This window comes from Rhinoderma darwinii, chromosome 9 (assembly GCF_050947455.1).
Source record: "Rhinoderma darwinii isolate aRhiDar2 chromosome 9, aRhiDar2.hap1, whole genome shotgun sequence".
NCBI lineage: Eukaryota > Metazoa > Chordata > Amphibia > Anura > Rhinodermatidae > Rhinoderma > Rhinoderma darwinii.
In genome coordinates this window covers 95,353,447-95,376,004 of record NC_134695.1, presented here as the reverse complement: position 1 = coordinate 95,376,004, position 22,558 = coordinate 95,353,447, and the positions used below count along the sequence as shown (strand labels likewise).

At 45.1% G+C, this 22,558-nt stretch overlaps 1 protein-coding gene across 1 annotated transcript in view; it reads right to left on the bottom strand.

Moving 5' to 3' along the window:
- Positions 1–19,180, bottom strand: part of PIEZO1 (piezo type mechanosensitive ion channel component 1 (Er blood group)) — a 160,124-nt gene extending 140,944 nt beyond the window's left edge. Inside the window, exon 1 of the mRNA XM_075838615.1 lies at positions 18,185–19,180. Coding sequence (XP_075694730.1) covers positions 18,185–18,248 — 64 coding nt within the window. The 5' untranslated portion in view covers positions 18,249–19,180. The remainder of the gene's footprint in view (positions 1–18,184) is intronic.
- Between the last annotated feature and the right edge of the window lie 3,378 nt (positions 19,181–22,558).

Genomic DNA, 22,558 nt, shown 5'->3' with positions numbered 1-22,558 from the left:
GCTAGAGCGCCCGGTGTAAGGAGCATTTTTCTTCCAAGTTTCTACATTCGTTTAACGTAAACGTCATAGTCTTATTAGTAGCTTTTCATGACGTATACGTTAAACGAATACCATTACAGTCTATGGGTGATGGATAAAACAAATGCCCAATAGCGGCATCCATCACCCATAGACTATAATGGTATCCGTTAACGGGCTCATGGCGTATCCGTTTAATATACCACTATAGTCTATGGTGACAAATGCCACCGTTAGGCATCCGCCACAGCCTACGTTTAACTTGTACATCAGAAGCTTTTTCCGGCGTATACGTCAAACGCAGTTCAATAACGTGATTTGACAAGGGCTTTAATTTCTTTTCAATGTATTATATGGTGCGGTTTACTCATAATCCTCCTGCCATCCCATACCGCTTTCCTATTTGTTAACACAGGGGAGTCTTCATCAGCAGATTACGGTTTGCCATGTTATAAACTGTTCAGTATCATATTTACTCCAGGCCTGGCACACTGCGCAGAATCTACAGTAATTCCGGTGTTGTCGGGGGTGATTGTTATTAAAGCGCTAGTATAATGGTTCTCAAATTTAATCAAAACAGATGCTTCGATCACATCCCCCACATAATGCCGAAGTGCCCAAACACCGCCATCCTGTATGCCAAACATCACGGCTTCCGTGAACGCGTCCAACTAAAAACTTTATGAATTTCTATGCAAAAGTTTAAGCTACAACAGTAGGTGGTGAGGAAATGACCTGATCTGATAATTGTGCAATATTTAATAGCACATAAACACGGGACACAGTGATCTGCAGCTTCACACAGCACAATATAACAAAGCGTTCCTCCAGTTAAGAAATTAACACTTTCAGTTGCTTCTGAATATTTAAGCGCAGTAAGGATGGGTTCAAACTTGATTTGTTAGAATTTTTAAATCACAAGCTCAATGGGTAAGAAATTGAAAAAGAAAATGGATGCAAACGGTTCCTAACTATGTGCAGTTCTGTTCCAGTGTATTCGTTTTCATTGGGTTACTTTTTCGGTCCTTCCACTCCCTCTATTTGGTCTTCTTGTCAACCAATCACAGTGAGAGAAGCCTCACATTCCTCTTACTGTGCTGGACAATCTTTACCTGTAGAAGGTGAAACATGATCTGGCATCAGTGGCAAAATGAATTGTCCACCAGTGGTTTTACCAGGCAGACTAAAGTCGTCATCACATGGTCCTTCTATACGCCCAGACTTGGGCTGTGAGAACGAGCGCCGATGGACGAGGCAGCTGGTTGATTGGCGCTTGTTTGCTCCTTTCACAAGGAGCAATGATTGGCTATGTACGGGGACGAGCGATCGTTACTACGATCGTTCGTCCACATCCAATTCCACCATGTCGGCAGCTCTGGTTACACAGGGAGATGTGCTGCCGACAATGGTAATATTTATTGGTGCATAAACTAAGTGTTGTCGGCTGATTGTTGCCCTGTTTACAGAGGGCAATGATCGGGAACAAGCGTTTATATAAACGCTCTTTTGCCTCTACGTGGCACGAACATCACTGACCCGTGGACTTTTTGTCATAGTATAGTGCTTTGTTAGGTCACCATACTTCCTAGGTGAGAATACCTCCATAACACAGCTTGGCAATAAAAAAAAAAAAAACCACAATTTTTTTCTTCTAGAATGTCACTGGACCCATTAAAAAAAACAAAAACACATTTGTGTGCCTTCGGAGGTACAAAGAGGAATAGTATGAGGCTATAGCATGTTATGGCTGCCTTATCCATGCAACACAGATCCAATATCCAGTTTTGTATAACATCTCAAAAAATCTGCCTAAGATTACAAAATTATAAATAAAATAAATATGCATGATAGGAAGGATACTGATGTCCCAGAAGAAAGAGCAGCGGATGTAGCCGGTGCCAGTGCTGAGGAGCGGATGTAGCCGGTGCCAGTGCTGAGGAGCGGATGTAGCCGGTGCCAGTGCTGAGGAGCGGATGTAGCCGGTGCCAGTGCTGAGGAGTGGATGTAGCCGGTGCCAGTGCTGAGGAGTGGATGTAGCCGGTGCCAGTGCCGTTAATATATCAGTTGATATACTGAATGTAGATATGGTCCAAGCGAAGCTAAAGAGGCTCTGTCACCAGATTTTGCAACCCCTATCTGCTATTGCAGCAGATCGGCGCTGCAATGTAGATTACAGTAACGTTTTTATTTTTAAAAAACGAGCAATTTTGGCCAAGTTATGACCATTTTTGTATTTATGCAAATGAGGCTTGCAAAAGTACAACTGGGCGTGTTTAAAGTAAAAGTCCAAGTGGGCGTGTATTATGTGCGTACATCGGGGCGTGTTTACTACTTTTACTAGCTGGGCGTTGTGTATAGAAGTATCATCCACTTCTCTTCAGAACGCCCAGCTTCTGGCAGTGCAGACACAGCCGTGTTCTCGAGAGATCACGCTGTGTCGTCACTCACAGGTCCTGCATCGTGTCGGACGAGCGAGGACACATCGGCACCAGAGGCTACAGTTGATTCTGCAGCAGCATCGGCGTTTGCAGGTAAGTCGATGTAGCTACTTACCTGCAAACACTGATGCTGCTGCAGAATCAACGGTAGCCTCTGGTGCCGATGTGGCCGACACGATGCAGGACCTGGGGCAGGAAGTGAGTGACGTCACAGCGTGATCTCTCGAGAACACGCTCTGTGTCTGCACTGCCAGAAGCTGGGTGTTGTGAAGAGAAGTGGATGATACTTCTCGTCAGAACGCCCAGCTAGTAAAAGTAGTAAAAACGCCCCGATGTACGCACATAATACACGCCCACTTGGACTTTTACTTTAAACACACCCACATGGACTTTTGCAAGCCTCATTTGCATAAATACAAAAATGGTCATAACTTGGCCAAAAATGCTAGTTTTAAAAAAAATAAAAACGTTACTGTAATCTACATTGCAGCGCCTATCACATGCAATAGCAGATAGGGGTTGCAAAATCTGGTGACAGAGCCTCTTTAAAAAAAAAAAAATGTGCACAAGGCCCCGGGACCAGATGGGTTACACCCTAGAGTTCTTAAAGAGCTTAGTTCAGTTATTTCTCTCCCCCTCTTTATAATATTCAGAGAATCTCTAGTGACTGGTATAGTGCCAAGGGACGGGCTCAGGGCAAATGTGGTGCCTATTTTCAAAAAGGGCTCTAGGTCTTCCCCGGGTAATTATAGACCAGTTAGCTTATTAATCGTGGGGAAAAATGTTTGAGGGGCTATTGAGGGAAAATATATACAGGATTGTGTGACAAAAAAAATAGTATTATAAGTGACAGCCAGCACGGTTTTACTAAGGACAGAAGTTGTCAAATCAACCTAATCTGTTTTTATGAAGAGGTGAGCAGAAGTCTTGACAGAGGGGCCGCTGTGGATTTAGTGTTTTTGGACTTTGCAAAGGCATTTGACACTGTCCCTCAGACGTCTAATGGGTAAATTAAGGACTATAGATTTAGAAAGTATAGTTTGTAATTGGATTGAGAATTGTCTCAAGGACCGTATCCAGAGAGTTGTGGTCAATGGTTCCTACTCTGAATGGTCACCGGTTATAAGTGGTGTACCCCAGGGTTCAGTGCTGGGACCCCTATTATTCAACTTATTTATTAATGATATAGAGGATGGGATTAATAGCACTATTTCTATTTTTGCAGAGGACAACAAGCTATGTGGTAATGTTCAGTCTATGGAAGATGTTCGTAAATTGCAAGCGGATTTGGACGCACTGAGTGTTTGGGCGTCCACTTGGCAAATGAGGTTTAACCCCTTAACGCCGAAGGACGGATATATCCGTCCTCAGCAGCTGCTAGTTCGCGCAGGAGGACGGATATATCCGTCCTGTGATCGCGCGGGTACTGACAGTTTACCCACGCGATCAGCGGCAGGAGCACGGCTGTTATACACAGCCTGGCTCCTGCTGCAACTGCCGGAATCGAAGCGCGCGCCGATTCCGGCAGTTTAACCCATTAAATGCCGCTGTCAATAGTGACAGCGGCATTTAATGTGTTTGACAGAAGGGGGAACTCCCTCTGTCTCCCGATCGGCGCCCCCGCAAACAAATCGCGGGTCGCCGTCTGGTTTCCATAACAGCCGGGGGTCTAACAAAGACCCCCAGGTCTGTCTTCAGCATCTGCCTGTTAGGCGATGCCGGAGGCATGACCTAACTGGTTGCCTGTCAGTTTTACACTGACAGGCAATAATGCTTTGGTATACGAAGTATACCAAAGCATTATATTTGCAATCGGCACATCGCATAGTGAAGTCCCCTGGTGGGACTAAAAAAAAAAAAATGTAAAACAGTTAAATAAAGTTTGTGAAAAAAAAAAAAAAAAAAAATGACAGTCAAAATCAAATAAAACAACTTTTTTGCCCCAAAAAGTGGTTTTATTTAATAAAACGGTCAAAACAAATCACACATACACATATATGGTATCCCCGCGATCGTAACAACTTGACCAATAAAATGAACACATTAATTAAACCGCCGGATGAACGGCGTCCAAAGAAAACGCAAAAAACAACGGCAAAATGCTCTCTTTTCTCCCATTCCCCCCATAAAAAATAAAATAAAAGTTAATCTATAAGTCCTATGTACCCCAAAATAGTACTAATGAAAACTACACATTGTCCCGCAAAAATCAAGCCCACGTACGGCCACATCGACGTAAAAATAAAAAAATGACGGCTCTTGGAATGCGGCGATGCAAAAACAAGTAATTTTTTTCTAAAAGGGTTTTTATTGTGCAAACGTAGAAAAAACATATAAAACCTTTACATATTTGGTATCCCCGTAATCGTGCCGACCCATAGAATAAAGGTAACATGTTATTTACGCTGCATAGTAAACGGCGTAAATTTATAACGTGAAAATTAATGCTGGAATAGCTGCTTATTTTCAATTCTCTCCTAATATAAAGTTAATAAAAGTTAATCAATATATTATAAGCATCTAAAAATGGTACAATTACAAAATACAACTCGTCCCGGAAAAAACAAGCCCTTATACGGCTATGTCGACGGAATACAAAAAGAGTTACGACTCTTGGAATGCGACCGTGAAAAAACAAGAAATAATCCTTGGTCATTAACGTGCAAAATGGCCCGGTCATTAAGGGGTTAATGTAGATAAATGTAAAGTTATGCATGTGGGTACCAACAACCTGCAAGCATCATATGTCCTAGGGGGAGCTACACTGGGGGAATCACTTGTTGAGAAGGATCTGGGTGTACTTGTAAATCATAAACTCAATAACAGCGTGCAATGTCAATCAGCTGCTTCAAAGGCCAGCAAGATATTGTTGTGTATTAAAAGAGGCATGGACTCGCGGGACAGGGATGTAATATTACCACTTTACAAAGCATTAGTGAGGCCTCATCTAGAATATGCAGTTCAGTTCTGGGCTCCAGTTCATAGAAAGGATGCCCTGAACAAAGAAGAGCAACGAAGCTAATAAGGGGCATGGAGAATCTAAGTTATGAGGAAAGATTAATGGAATTAAACCTATTTAGTCTTGAAAAGAGACGACTAAGGGGGGACATGATTAACTTATATAAATATATGAATGGCACATACAAAAAATATGGTGAAATCCTGTTCCATGTAAAAAACCCTCAAAAAAACAAGGGGGCACTCCCTCCGTCTGGAGAAAAAAAAGGTTCAACCTGCAGAGGCGACAAGTCTTCTTTATGGTGAGAACTGTGAATCTATGGAATAGTCACCGCAGGAGCAGTCACAGGAGATGCTGCAAAAAAGGCTTAGATAATTTCCTAGACAAAAAAATATCATCTCCTATGTCAGGCCCCATTCACCCGACCGTGCCCGCAATAACGGCCCGCGATTGCGGGTACGGCCGGCCGCCGACTGACAGCCGCATTTTTGGTCCCGCAAAATGCAAAAGAACGGACATGTTCCATAATTCCCGGAAAATTTCCACGGCACGGACACCCTTCCGTAGTGCTACGGAAAGGTGTCCGCATCCAATTAAAGTGAATGGGTCTATTTTTTACGGTCGTGTGCATGGAGCCTCAATGTGTAAAAAGGTTTCCCATTCCTTGGTTCAACTTGATGGACATTTGTCTTTTTTCAACCGTACTATGTAACAAGAGAAACCTACAGCTCCTAATTCACTGGTGAATACATCAACGTACCCAACAAGAGGAGCTTCTAGTAGGTGAACAATTCAGATCAGTTTAACATTGCTTAGATATAAAGTCACCAAATAAACAGAACTGTGTACAAAGCATAAAATCCAGCAACAGCAAAGAAATGAATCAGTTTATGTCTAAAAAGTAAAAATAGAAACAGAAGGCCAGAAAAGAAGTGTATCGACTGACAAAATCAGAGACCTATGAATAGGAGTTGCAGAAGTTGCGGCTGTGCCAGGGCCTGGTGCTTGAGGGGGGGCAAAAGACACCTGCCACGTCATACTTTAAAGGGGCAGTGCAGAGGTATATATTTACATACAATAATGAATATAGAAATGGACGTTTGTACAGCATATACATATTATAAAAGTCAAAGTCATTGCACACTACAGGGCATGACTCGGGATGGGCCCTAGTCCAGATTTTGAACCAAGGTCTGGGATCTCCAACCTACAAACTGGACGGACACAGAGTCCGGGTCTCCAACCTGCAGCAACTTTTCTGTAAGGTGTCACTTGGACAACACACAAAGGACTCTTTACGGTGGACATTTTTCAAATACTACAGAAACCAAGTCCAATGCCACGTAAAGCCTAAGGGTACGTTCACACACAGCGTAACCTCTGTGGAATCTCCATCCGGATTTTCCATGTGGAAATTCCTCCAGGCATTACAGTAGCAGCAAAGCGGATAAGCTTTGAAAAAAAAACAAAAAACCTCCTCCAGACGCTGTGGAAAAAACACTTGCGGAAATTGACCCGCGGAAATCTGCAGCATGCCAATTTCATTGGCAAAAATGCTGCGGAATTTCCCTGCAGGAAAGTGTGGCCATTTATGGCATGTGGCTGAGCTGTTTTTGTAATTTCCGACCATGTAAATCAGGAAGTGGCCCGGGAGGCAGCAGGAACAGAGAAAGATAGAAAGGGGTTTAGGGGGCCCCGTTCTAGAGATCGATGCGGGTCCCAGAGGTAGGACCCACATCTGACATTTACAGCATATCCTATGGATAGGCCATGAATGCCCCTAATGGGCAGGACTCTTTAAACCCAATATCCAGGCTTAGGATGGCCCCCTGTATCCTCTGGAAAGCCCTGGTTCTGATACAATAATGGCCACAACAGGTCCAGCACAAGACAACCCAAGTTGAAGCCAATGATTGGCATTTAGTTTTCATGTTATATAATATACAACCAATCAGATCTTCTGGACGAGAAGCCCTCCAAGAAGAATGAGAACAGCAAAGTCTACAATGCAATTAAAAGTGGACAGGCACGTGATCGGTATAGCTGTCGGGTACGCCCCAGACTGCCACTGCCAATATCCCTCTAACCACGACTACTGGCGGAGATACACAAGGTACGGCACCCATTCCCAGGAATCTAGTGGTTTACTACACCGGGATGAAATAGAGAAGGTCTTTAATAATAAAAAGAGTTTAACAATAGAACTTGAATGTGAAAAATTAAATCCCCAGTAGATGACAGCCGTGTCCTCATTGAAAAATTGTCTCTGTTTTAATGATCGTTTCGCTTTAAGAAAAGCCTGATGTCACTTGGTTTCCTTTCTGCATGGCGCCCTCTGACTCACTTTGTCTGACTCACTACGTCTTGTCGGGTGTTTTACTGAAGGAATTCTATCGTCCCACAATCTGGTAACAGAAAGAATTTCTCAAGAAGTATCATTTCCTCTTATTCTACATGGCAAAGGAACACGGTTTCCAGACACCTGCATCCTGAAACGTCCAGAGCGCGGACCCCAGGGTCATCCACCCAGGACCCTGCAATGGGTCAGAAGTAAAAAAATAACTAAGGAAATAAATTGGAGGCAAACTGGTGCAATAGGTGTTAAGCTGCACAGGAGCCTGAATGCTCAAAATCCTCAAATAATTTTGTACAGACTACTATTATATCCTGTACAGGTATGTATGAACCACACACATATATATATAGCCAATTTGTTAGGCTTTGGGTGATGGGTTCTGTCTAGAAATCATGAACATGTTTGCAAAATGTTTGAACGCTGGCATGAAGCTCAAATCACAATTCACTGCTGTACGACTACACAGCACTGAAGAAAACGAGGTCATGCCGAACGATGGCAATATATACTAAACCGATATGCAGCAATATGGCGGTGGCTTCACTGCAGAACAGGAACATTTTCCAACGAGGGTATGTTCACACGCTTAACCAAAAAAAGTTAGACAATACGGAGCCGTTTGCAAGGGAAAACTCGCGGTTTTCACTGCTTTTTGGAGCGGTTTTTCTAGAGTCAATAAAAAAAGGCTGAAGAAGTGACATGCACTTCTTTTTCGCGGGTGTTTTTTTTACAAAAAAAACGCCCCGTCGCAACAGAACGCCGTATTTCCCATTGAAATCAATGGGCAGATGTTCGGCGGCGTTCTGCTTCGGATTATTCAGACTTTTTTGGGACGTTTACGGCCTGAAAATAGCCCGTGTGAACATACCCTTAGGCTACATGCACACATTGCAGAATTTGGTGCAGAAAATCCAAAAAGGTCGAATCCTCAGGTTTTTAAATTTTAATGCGGAAATAGGTGTGTTTTTATGCTTTTTTTAAAATTTAACTAGCAGAAACGCAAGATAAATGGACATGCTGCAGATTTTAAAATACGCACCGCAGGTCAAAACTACGTGCAGAAAGAAATCTGAAAACGTGTAGATGAGATTCCTTGAAATCTCATTTACTTTGCCAGTACTTTATTACACTGTGGATATTTGGCGCACGAAAATACGCATCATGTGCATTTGACCTCAGGAGTGAGAGAGCTGGGCGACAACCATCATGGGAGAAATAATAGCGCCCTATTAGTGGTCACCCAGATTTTCCCAAAACAGATATATTAGGGTTGTACTACACAATAAATATTACTGCGGCTTTGCGGTTGGCTACATATTCCATTATATTGATCTCTGCTGTCGGGAGTATCATTTCTGCCGCCGTCTCCTAACAAGCTGCCGGGGCCATGGATATCAAATGATCTATTTGCCTGCTCATCTTCACTGCACATCTGGGAATTGCTACTAGTGGCATCCTGCCACTGACACTTCAGGGTGTCCATGGCCAGCTGACCCCTTGCCAAACAAGGCATCAACCTCACAGCCACCCTCAGCCACGTCAACGCTTCAATTTGGAGAGAACCTCAGTGTCCATCTGGAAGAGGTAATGTGGTCTATACTGCACACAGGAGCCATGGAGAAGTGGAGAGCCAGAAACAAGCCGCTGGAGAGAAGTCGTGTTAGAGAACACCCTCTGCTATGGTCATATTATATCCGACTTTTACTAATGGAGTCCTTCACACATATTAACCCTATACAACACTGTTCCCCAACCTGTGACTCCCCAGCTGCTGCAAAACTACATCTCCCAGCATGTCCTGACAGCCAGCAGCATGAGAGCGCAGTGCAATAGAACAAATGATAAAGGTGAATTGTCCCCTTTTGTAGGAATCGGCAAAATAACTTCAGCAGTAAATGGTTTGGTGCGAAATTCTGCACTTTAATGATTAGGTTAAAGAATTGCATTACTAGCGAGGAGCAAATCTGGTAAGAATCTGCAGGGAATTGTGATTTTGAAAGAGGCTTCAGTGACTGGTATTGAGTCAGCCTCGCATTTGCAGAATACAGGCTGCTGTAAACAGCACATCATTTCTGCTGACGCTGGTTAAAGGAGTCGTCTCATCAGGAAGCCAGCGGATCGCCCAGCAAACAGCTGTTATAGATGGAAGAAGCCGCATCTGGCTATACACGGTCCCGGCTGTTGATGTAATGCATAGACAAATTGTGTCCACCAGAGCTTATAGAAGGGGGTCCTGAGCGGAAAGTGGTAGTCATAGTGACAACCCTTTTAAATGGAATCAGTCACGACAGCAGGCTCCTTGAAGTTAGATCACTCGGGGCTCTATTTCACTATGTGCAGCATTCGGCGGAGTTCCCAGAGTGTAGACTTGATAGTTTTTGCTGCATATTTCGGATAAAGGTGCTGTCGAGGTTCTGTCTATGTTGTCAGCAGCATAATTTACACACGTGTGTATTGCAGATCACCAACTGAGATGTCCCTTGAAAATACGATGATCACAGGCGGTCACACTGCAGGGATCCCCAGTGATTAGCAGTAATCTGTGGGGGAACCTGGCAGCGAGTGCTCAATTCCTCTTTAGCGCCACCACAGGTAAAATGAAGCATTACATGATGCCCAATAAAATCATTCTAGCCGCTCTATATTCAGACTAATTGACAAAAAAAGGGGTCTGTCATAATGGTGCCGCTAAGACAACAATGAATGTTTGTCATCAGAAGTGAAATTGATGTAATTAAAACTTTCCACTATAAGATCGGTCAGCAAACTTTGGCATGCCTGGATGTTGTGAAACTACATTTCCCAGCATGCCCTGACAGCCTTTGGCTGGAGTAATAACACCTTTGGCTGACAGGGCATGCTGGGAGTTGTAGTTTCAGAACAGCTTGAGTGCTGAAAGTTACTGACCCCTGCTATAAAGTCTAGTGAAACCGAATGATTTAGTGAATATTTTAAATAAACAGAACATGAACTTTTCTGCTGGTTAGAATTGAAAGTTTCTATGCCCGTTGCACACGACTGAGTGCCACACGCGGCGTTTTCCACTGCATCCGAGTGGCACCTGATAGTTTTCAGGGACATTCACTTTAGCGAGTGAATCTGGTCCGTGAAAACGAATCCAACTTTCCAATCCATAGAAAGATAGGACATGTCCTACTTTTCCACGGATCACGGACGGGACCCACGTTCATGTGCATGAGGCATTACTGGCCATGAAGTCTCGGACAGGAATCGGTCTGTAGAGTCCGCACCAGATTTGTTTGGCTCTGCTGTATGTTTCATTTCTATACCTCAATGTTTATGTGATAGGATCACCTGTAATTTCTTGTTTTACCACGTACAACACTATGTCAGATGTTCTCTCTATGTAAATATTAATAATAAATAACTCAAACAAATGAAAGTGTGGGAAACAAATGTTGGTTCTTTACTTTGGCACTTTGCATCCAGGTAACAATGTCTTGCTTTAGGATGTATTCACACGTGCAGGTTTTGTTCAGGACTTTTTTTATGCGGTTTTTGAAGCAAAAACCAGGAGTGCATTAAAATAAAAGGAGTAGTATCTATACTTTATAAATGTCTCCCTTTATGATCCGCACCTGTTTTTGGCTTTAAAAAAAAACTGATTAAAACCTGCCCATATAAATACACCGTTGGGTAGTAGAAAAAAAAAAAAGGCTCGGCTTTACTTTCTAGAAACAGCGCCATTCTTGTCCATGGGCCAAGTCTAGTATGGTCAGCTCAGCCTCACTCACGTGAATGGAGAGGAGATGCAATACCAGAGACAGAAGATGGACAAAAGTGGCGTCCGCCTCTGGGAAGAGAAAGATGAAAACAACAAAAAACTAAATGAAGATAGTTTTCCGGGGGACTTAATTACTTTACGGATCCCTTTGTTACGACTTGGGGCAAAGTTCACTACAATATAAAGCGGTTATTCGCCTCTTCAATTAAAGAGATAGCGTCTTAAAGGTGTCCTAGGATTTTATGGTCCTGCACAGTCCCTCACCTTCCTTTTTCTAAGCACGGACAACACCTTAGTTCGTTCACATTTGCATCCGACGGAACGGAGCCCTGACTAACACAAACGTAAATCAAAAGGGTTTGATTTAAACGGAAACTACGCTATTGATTCCGTCAAAATGACGGAACCCTTGCACAACGGAGAAGAACGGAAACCATTGGCACCGGATCGGTCACCATTGAAATCAATGATGATGGAAACCTATGGTTTCCGTTTGTGTCCGTCAGGGTCCCATTCCGACGGAAAGCTCAGACGGAACGTCGGAACGGGACCCTGGCGCAAATGTGAACGCAGCCTTAAGTGTATGAATTTAAATATAAATTACATTAGATTATTTAATACGCTGTAATTCCCTAAAACACTTGAATTAATAGTCAGCAGAATACAGGTCGCAGTTTACCATTTGCAAGCAGGGAGATGTGCTGCCGACATGATGAGAAGGTAAGGAGCGCACGTCTCCATACATGACCAATCATTGCTCCTTGTGAAAATCGTGTAATTGTATCTTCACTCCGATATCCTTGGTCATACTCACAAAGGTCCGGAAAGCTGATATATTGGGGGGGGGGGGGGTTGCATGGCTTGAACGGTCCCCCCGCTTGAGATATAGAAGAAACATTTGGTCACTGATGGTTCTTTCCCTGACTAACAATAGTGGCTCTACTGGGTCAAGGCGTAAATACGGAGTAAAAAACACTTGTGACCACAAATAACACATTTCTGGGGATGCACTAAAGGTACTTTTATTACACCGCCCAATTGTGGCCGGTGCAACAAGCGCCGATCGACGAGGCAGCTCGTTGATCGGCGCTCGTTTGCTTCTTTCACAAGGAGCTTGTATGGGGATGGGCGCTCGTTGCTCAGATCGCTCGTCCTCATACATTTGTATCATGTCGGCAGCGCGTCTGCATGTTTACACAGGGAGATGCGCTGACGACAAGCATGATATTTTGCACATTTAAAAAGATACGATCCGCTGACGAACAAGCGCTTGCTCGCTCATCTGCTGATCGCTGCGCTGTTTAATTGGCCAGTGTCTGGTTATATAAACCCTGAAACACACAGTCTGTTTGCAATAAACCATTTTGGAGCCTGTATTTCCATCCGTCCAATGCATTTTGATCCCATGAGTAACAGCAGGGACTCCTGGACTCCTATATCATCAAAAGTTCAGCTCAAAGTTGTCATTTCTTAAAAACTTTTCACTTCTTGGACTTCAAAACAGGGGATTTAAAATGCACTCAGAACCCAAGTGGTAGTAAATGAGATAATTTCCTCCCACAGAAGTTCCGAAAAAAAAGGAGTAAAAGTAAAGGCTGGAGTTGGAAGTATCACTAGTACCGTCCGTCAGCGATCATTGTGAGTGGCATTGAAAATGTGCCAGACCACTAGGTTAGAAATGGGTTTGTTTCTGGCCATAGGGGGCAGTATTATAGTAGCTAGTGCTGGTTTAGTAAATATATACTGAAGTGTCCCTTCCCTCCCCCAACTCCTCTTGGCAGATCATACAAAGCGAATTACTCAGCAGAAGGGAATCAAATCTCCTTCAAGGGCAGAGAATATAATATCTGTGCTCCAGTATGATGAAAAATATGTAGCCTTTATATATTAACTCAAAAACGGTTACTTCACCATCACGGTGCAGTCACACGTCGTTAATGGTGTGGCACAAAACAAAAGATTTAGTAATTGTGGAAATAGTTTCCAGTCACAGTTTTTCTATTTAACAATCATGACCAAACCTGCATATAGATTTCTACCACACCATTACCAGCCAATCAGCTGTAAGGCTATGTTCACACATCGTGATTTGTTGCAGATTTTTGAGCCAAAGCCAGAAGTGGTTTCGAGAAGAATGGGAAACAAAAGTAAGAACTTGGGGCTTGTCCACACAACGGAATTGCTGCGTATTTTCTGCCCAGAATTGCGGACAGAAAATACGCGGCAGAATACAGTAGCAGCAAAGTAGGTGGCGGCACGGAGGATATGACGCGTTACAATTAATGGACTATCCATGTAATATATGGATGTATTGGTTACTTCAGAGCGAGAAGTGCTCTTTGTAGCTGCTCTGGTGAATTGAAGGGGGTTTATAAAGGGAGGGACTCCCCTGTACAATAATGGGCATTTGAAAATGGGTTTTCTAAACCAGAGGGCCCTTTAATTAAGAAATAACCGGAACTTTGCAATAAAAAGAGCGCCATTAATCCAGGAGGACTGAATCCATAAGGGTCCATTCATACATTGCACGTGAGGTGCGGTTAGAACCGCATCAAAAATCTGCATGCGTTTTTACTGTGATTTAATGCGGTTGCAGTAAAAGCGCATATGCAGCGTAAAATGCATTTTCCCCACAATTTTGTGCATTTTTCGATGCAGTTGCACTTTTACCACAACCATATTTAAAACGCATGCGGTTTTCGGATGCGGTTCTAACCAGACCTCAACGTTTCAATGGACACTAAAAGTCCATAGAACCTGTAGACAAACATGTAGGTGTCTCAGGAAGCAATAATTGTTCACATATACAAAAAAAAAAACACACACACACACACACACACACACACACACACACACACACACACACAATTTTATTGACCATCCTTTAGGCCAGGTCTCTACAACGTTTAAAAGGCAGTTGCATTTCGATATTGCATGTAACGTTAGTCTGTGGGATCGAAGAAGTCACGCTATTCTCTCCCCCTAGCGCGGACAAACCGGCACACATATCGCACGTGAGATCGCAGCGCAACACAACCTGGGCCGACTTGTCGCTGTGTACCATGGCCCTATTCTATCATTTCAGCTCATCCACAATGAATGAGCTCCAGCTTTGTAGTGACAAAACACCAGTCATCCGTACCCTGGAACATTTTATCACACAATCTTTTATGGCCTCACAGGCTTTTGCAGGTGCATTAACAAAGAAGCTACACATGGGCAAAACATACAAGAACTACTAGAATGAAGGGATGCAATACAGATCAGAACTTCTGATTTAGGGAATTCCAAGCTTTCACATTTTTCATAAAAAACAAACACAAATCATTTGTTACCACAGATCACATCACTGCTTATACAGAACATGTGCAGCCAAGGGCAATGGTGAACTAGAAACAATAAGGGTATGTTCACACGGCTTATTTACGGACGTAAATCGGGCGTTGTACGCCTTGATTTACGTCCGAAAATGCACCTCTATAGCGTTGGCAAACATCTGCTCATTCATTTGAATGGGTCTTACGATGTTCTGTGCACACGGTCATTTTTTTTACACCCCGCTGTCAAAAGGCGGGGCGTAAAAAAAAAAGACGCCCGCGTCAAAGAAGTGCCTGTCACTTCTTCAGACGTAAATGGAGCCGTTTTCCATGGAAAACCAACTCCATTTAACGTCCGTAATGGACGCAGCAAAAAGCGCCTCAACATGCCATTACGGCTGAAATTACGGTGCTGTTTTCTCCTGAAAACAGCCCCGTAATTTCAGCCGTTACGGACACTGCCGTGTGAACATAAACTTAGATGTTTGCCAACGCTATTGAGACGCATTTTCGGACGTAAATCGAGGAATAATACGCCCGAATTACGTCCGTAAATAAGCCGTTTGAACATACCCTAATAAGTCCATATCGGCTTTTACCAGTGAGCCCTCTAAGGCTGGGTTCACACGACCATGTTACGTCCGTAAAGTACGGAACGTATTTCGGCCGGAAGTCCCGGACCGAGCACACTGCAGGGAGCCGGGCTCCTAGCATCATAGTGATGTACGATGCTAGGAATCCCTGCCTCGCTGCAGGACAACTGTCCCGTACTGTAATCGTGTTTTCAGTACTGGACAGTAGTTCCACGGAGAGGCAGTGACTCCTAGCATCGTACATAACTATGATGCTAGAAGCCGGCTCCCTGCAGTGTGTTCGCTACGGGACTTGCGGCCGAAATACGTTCCGTCCTTTACGGATCGAACATGCTCGTGGGAATCCAGCCTTAGGGTGTATTTAGATTGCACTTTTGGCTGCGCCGGAAAAAAAAATAAAAATCGACGCAAAAACGCACATGGATTTATCACAAATTGATGCTTTTTTTTTTTACGCAATTCGGTTGTGTGGTTTTTACAGGTGAAACATCCATTTTAGAAGATTCACCTAGAAAAAAAAACACAGGCAAAAACCGCATTGAAAACCGCAGCAATTCGTGGTAAAACTGCGTACATTTGTGCCATGATTTTTTTTATGCGTTTTTCATGGTGCGGCCAAAAATTCTTGCCTAAATGCACCCTTAGGGTATGTTCACACGCACTAATTATGGACGTAATTCGGGCGTTTTTGCCCCGAATTACGTCCGAAAAATGCGCCTCGATAGCGTTGACAAACATCTGCCCATTGAAAGCAATGGGCTGACGTTTGTCTGTTCACACGAGGCGTATATTTACGTGCCGCTGTCAAATGACGGTGCGTAAATAGACGCCCGCGTCAAAGAAGTGACCTGTCACTTCTTTGGGGGTAATTGGAGCCGTTATTCATTGACTCCAATGAAAAGCAGCGCCAATTACTTCCGTAATGGACGCGGCGTTCAAGCGCCTGCACATGCCGTTACGGCTGAAATTACGGGGATGTTTCCTCCTGAAAACATCCCCGTAATTTCAGCCGTTACGGACGCTGTCGTGTGAACATACCCTTACATGCCAATCCGGTTGCGCCACGTTGATAATAAGGTGCCAGATTTGCTGCCTCACAAATCCATGCACCCTTCGACAAGATTGATAAATCTTCCCCCAATGAGCCACGCTGATAAAGAATGTCTAAGGGTCCATTCACACATTGCGGTTGAGGTGCAGTTAAAACCGCACTGAAAAATCGCATCTGAAAACCGCGATTTCTGTGTTTCCCGATGTGCTTGCATTTCGATGTGGTTGTGTTTTACAGTATAATCTCATACGTTTCTAACCAGACCTCAACTTGTGAACGGACCCTGAAGAATCTATCCTTGTTGCCCATAGCAACCAATCACAGCGTCGCTTTTATTTTTTTCCCAATTCAGTAAAATGTCAACGCGGATTGGTTGCTATGGGGCAACAAAGAACGATCACTACTATATAGCTAACAACCACCCTCACATGCGCCGTAGACTTTATTTAACCCCTCAATGGCTGACGCAGTTGGCCCTATTGCCAGACACTTTCAGGACCAGAATACCTGTAATGTCAAAGATGACACCAAGGGTTTTAAAGAGTTAAACTCGAGTCGTGAGACAGGAATGATGTCAATCTCACGGATGATCCTCATGATAATGAAGTGAGTTTCACCAGCAGTTCAATTACCCCGAGGCCAATTATTGTTATTTTATGGATTACTGGTTCAATTCAAGCCTTTGCCTGCACAGGGATGTATCAGCTGGGACATACATTCCATAGTGGTGAGTGAGCGATCACACGCTCACATCTACATGGCAATCACTAACGAGACGAGGACTTGACACCTCCACAAAATGAGCAAAAATACCAAATAATACAAATGCGATACAATCATTAAGGCACAAACACTTTCTGACCACGGGCGATTGAATTTATCAACTACTGATCTCATTATCCAGTGTAGCGCACGTCTGTGGAAATAAAGCTCAAGGGCCATTATTGGTATCAAAATCCCAAAATGATCAGTTTCATTCATCTGAATGGGGTGGTTTCTGCAAGTTCCATTCAAATAAATGGAACAGAGATTTCCAGTCGCAAAAAAAAAAATTTCAACAAAATCTGCCGCGTGTGAATTCACCCTTACGAGATCAGGAGCATAGATTTCTGTTGATCTGGGTTATCTCGTAATCATTACTGTGTGATCTACAACTTGTGGCTCTCCAGTCGTTGAAAAACTACAATTCCCAGCATGCCCCGGCAGCCTCAGAAGGTAGAAATTGCAAGAACTACAACCCTCAGTTAATCCTGGCCCCAACTTATGTCAAAATTCTGCAGTGCTTTCCCAGCTGATGTGGTACTACAAATCCTATCATCTCCTACAACCAAGACACTGGGACAAACATTCACACGCCAGCTTCTGATTAACCAAACTAGGTCTACTACGTAAATCAGAACATAATAAGTCAGCCATTCCTAAACAAGACATAAGAAAGTAGCAACAGAATCTACACTATACAAGGTGTCAATTAACACTTGTACCCCCCAGGTGGTTGTTGCAGTAACCTATAAAAGACCTCTAAAAAAAAAAATGCACCCCCTTCCGTATATTATATAGTAAAACAGCCCTGGGTCAATGCCAACCACAGACTCAGAACAGTTACATAGTATCCATGTCAGTAACATTGTATCAATAACAATACTAGAGACGTATAAACAAAAACAAACAATGGAACAAACAATGAGGACAGGAAGGGGAGATTACCTGCTAGGAGAGAGAGGGGCAGCAGGACCCAGAATAAAACTCCACACAAGACCTGCAGCTCCATGTCCACACTTCAAGCAGTAAATAAGGATGAAGTAAAGTCCCACGTGGAAGTTCAGTGCCGGGAAGGTGTGGGCCCCTGTCAGGCCATGTGCCACTCAGGACCAAGTCCCCATCCAACTGCTGGTGCCCAGAGCAGCTTGTGTGGCACTTGTACTCATTAAGGTCAGCGGCCGGACACCTCCAGAGCAGGACAGCTCCACCTCCAGAGATCTAATAAGGATCCTCCAAAGAGTTGTGTAACTTCTGAGTCTTGTCCTAGTCACTCCCCCAAGTTATTCAGCATGAGCTCAGCAGCAGCATCATGGGGGCTCCCCCTCATAACAACTCCCCACAGGTCTTACTCACTGCCTTTATACAGGACCAGTCTCCACCCTGAGTATTTCCTACCTAAACTCTCCCCTACTTCCTTCCAAATAAAGCCACTGGCAACACCCACACAATAGTCCCAGCCCTGCAGGGTGAGGGGTGCAGGGGGGCACTGCCCTGCTGCTCCTTCTGTGTGTAGGATCCCCTAGTGCCAGGCACAACTCGCATACAAAAGTCAGGACCCAGGCTCTGCCCCATTCCCCACCCTCTGCTCTCATCACACACAATTACCAGAGTCTGCTGATAGCATGTGCTTTACATTGGCAGGGTGCAAGGAGGGTACCTGCAGACAAGCACCAAAAGGGGCATCCAACTAACTGGCATCTTGTATCTTCAGTGTAGTTCCTGAAATTACTAAAGCCTTTGTGCCACCTGCTGTGCTTTCTCTGCCTCCACAAATCCAGTCTTCATTGCTTTGCTAGTATTACTCCTTTTTGCATAGCTTTCAGACGTGGCTCTGCAACTAAGTGTCCCATGCTATGTGTGCCAGTGTCACCAGGATACCTGGCTGCCAGCTGCTGTCTGAGTCCTTGCCCCATGCGTCACTGGCTGTGTGCAGCTCTTGGCTCCGGTTGGGCTGTTTGGTTTTTGTTTGTTTTTTTACATTTTTACTCATTTCATGCCCAAAAAAACGGCAAAAAAATTTCGCAAGCAGCGCCCTCTAGTGGCCATCTATTTGTATTTCACGCCTGCTGCAATAGGACAGACCAGTGCTGTATGGTAATGATAACAATATCTAGAGAAGCCATAAAGTTGTTTTTTTAACTCTTTAGCTACATGAATGTCAGTTAATAAAAGGCACCTTATCTAATCGCCCCCTGAAGTTAATGTATTTTACTATAGAAGCAAACTTTTACTATAGACCTTGATATTTATTATTAATAATTACCTACGTTTATATTGAGTCAAAATATTATACGGCGCTTTGCAATTGAAAGGGGTCTTCCAGTTTTATGAAAATAATGCTAAATAATTAAAATTATACTTTGTGTTTCAGTTTCTCAACATTTTTAACATCTCTGATTGCTATCAGTGAATGGGAACATTCAGGCTGGCGACCTTTAGGGTATGTGCACACACACTAATTACGTCCGTAATTGACGGACGTATTTCGGCCGCAAGTACCGGACCGAACACAGTGCAGGGAGCCGGGCTCCTAGCACCATACTTATGTACGATGCTAGGAGCCCCTGCCTCTCCGTGGAACTGCTGTCCCGTACTGAAAACATGATTACAGTACGGGACAGTTGTCCTGCAGAGAGGCAGGGACTCCTAGCATCGTACATAACTATGATGCTAGGAGCCCGGCTCCCTGCACTGTGTTCGGTCCGGTACTTGCGGCCGAAATACGTCCGTCAATTACGGACGTAATTAGTGTGTGTGCACATACCCTTAGGGCTTATTCACACGACAGGGATAATCGGCCGTGTGACCGACGTGTTTTTTTTGTTTTTTTTTTAATGGCCGTCACATTGATGCATTCAAGTTAATGCACGCCTATGGGGCTATTCACAAGGCCAATTTGTTTTACGGACCGTGTGAACGTTCCGTGAAAAATATAGGACATATCCTATTTTTGCCTGTTTGCCCGGATTCCCTCAATAGACTCGTCTATGAGGGACCCGTGAAAATGGGTCGTTTTTCAGGGCCGATTTGACACCCATTCGTGTGAATACGGCCTTACAGACCAAATACTACTCACAGCTCAGTTTGGGACAATGTATCCAGTCTAGGCAGAGTAAAAAAGCGAATAAACAACAGAACAAAAATTCACAATGCACTAGGATACTTTGTGAATGGTAATTCATACGTTTCTATTAACCCACGTTTCTGTATCTCATAGCACGTCTTGGAGATGTTGGGGTCAATGTTGGTTCCCACATCGAACACGTTTCTATGGCATATCTAGTTTATATGTCATAAAAATATATAGTGGGTGTAAAAACTGTATTCCCATCATAGACATTTATGGCTTATCCACATGCCATAAATGTCCTATAGATGCAGGTCCCAGCTCTTGGACCGGCACCTGCCTCCAGAACAGGGGTCACCCGAACCCCGTCCTACCTTGTAAGGTGGCTGCTGCATTTTGGAGAAGAATGAATAGAGAGCTGACCACGCATGTGCGCATCTCTCTCCATTGATTCCTTTGGAAGTTATGGAAACGCCTGGACCTCTCTTCTGGAGATAGATGCGGATCCTAGCTCTGGGACCCACACACCTATCCTAGCTCTGGGGCCCACACACCTATCCTAGCTCTGGGGCCCACACACCTATCCTAGCTCTGGGACCCGCACACCTATCCTAGCTCTTGGACCCGCACACCTATCCTAGCTCTGGGACCCGCACACCTATCCTAGCTCTGGGACCCGCACACCTATCCTAGCTCTGGGACCCGCACACCTATCCTAGCTCTGGCGCCCACACACCTATCCTAGCTCTGGGACCCACACACCTATCCTAGCTCTGGGACCCACACACCTATCCTAGCTCTGGGACCCGCACACCTATCCTAGCTCTGGGACCCGCACACCTATCCTAGCTCTGGGACCCGCACACCTATCCTAGCTCTGGGACCCGCACACCTATCCTAGCTCTGGGGCCCACACACCTATTCTAGCTCTGGAGCCCGCACACCTATCCTAGGTCTGGGGCCCGCACACCTATCCTAGCTCTGGGGCCCACACACCTATCCTAGCTCTGGGATCCGCACACCTATCCTAGCTTTGGGGCCCACACACCTATCCTAGCTCTAGGATCCGCACACCTATCCTAGCTCTGGGACCCGCACACCTATCCTAGCTCTGGGACCCGCACACCTATCCTAGCTCTGGGACCCGCACACCTATCCTAGCTCTGGGGCCCACACACCTATCCTAGCTCTGGGGCCCACACACCTATCCTAGCTCTGGGATTCGCACACCTATCCTAGCTCTGGGGCCCACACACCTATCCTAGCTCTGGAGCCCGCACACCTATCCTAGCTCTAGGATCCGCACACCTATCCTAGCTCTGGAGCCCACACACCTATCCTAGCTCTGGGACCCACACACCTATGCTAGCTCTGGAGCCCACACACCTATCCTAGCTCTGGGACCCACACACCTATCCTAGCTCTGGGACCCGCACACCTATCCTAGCTCTGGGACCCGCACACATATCCTAGCTCTGGGACCCGCACACATATCCTAGCTCTGGGACCCGCACACCTATCATAGCTCTGGGACCCGCACACCTATCCTAGCTCTGGGACCCGCACACCTATCCTAGCTCTGGGGCCCCCACACCTATCCTAGCTCTGGGGCCCACACACCTATCCTAGTTCTAGGACCCACACACCTATCCTAGCTCTGGGACCCGCACACCTATCCTAGCTCTGGGACCCGCACACCTATCCTAGCTCTGGGACCCGCACACCTATCCTAGCTCTGGGACCCGCACACCTATCCTAGCTCTGGGACCCGCACACCTATCCTAGCTCTGGGACCCGCACACCTATCCTAGCTCTGGGACCCGCACACCTATCCTAGCTCTGGGACCCGCACACCTATCCTAGCTCTGGGACCCGCACACCTATCCTAGCTCTGGGACCCGCACACCTATCCTAGCTCTGGGGCCCGCACACCTATCCTAGCTCTGGGACCCGCACACCTATCCTAGCTCTGGGACCCACACACCTATCCTAGCTCTGGGACCCACACACCTATCCTAGCTCTGGGACCCACACACCTATCCTAGCTCTGGGGCCCACACACCTATCCTAGCTCTGGGACCCGCACACCTATCCTAGCTCTGGGACCCGCACACATATCCTAGCTCTGGGACCCGCACACATATCCTAGCTCTGGGACCCGCACACCTATCATAGCTCTGGGACCCGCACACCTATCCTAGCTCTGGGACCCGCACACCTATCCTAGCTCTGGGACCCGCACACCTATCCTA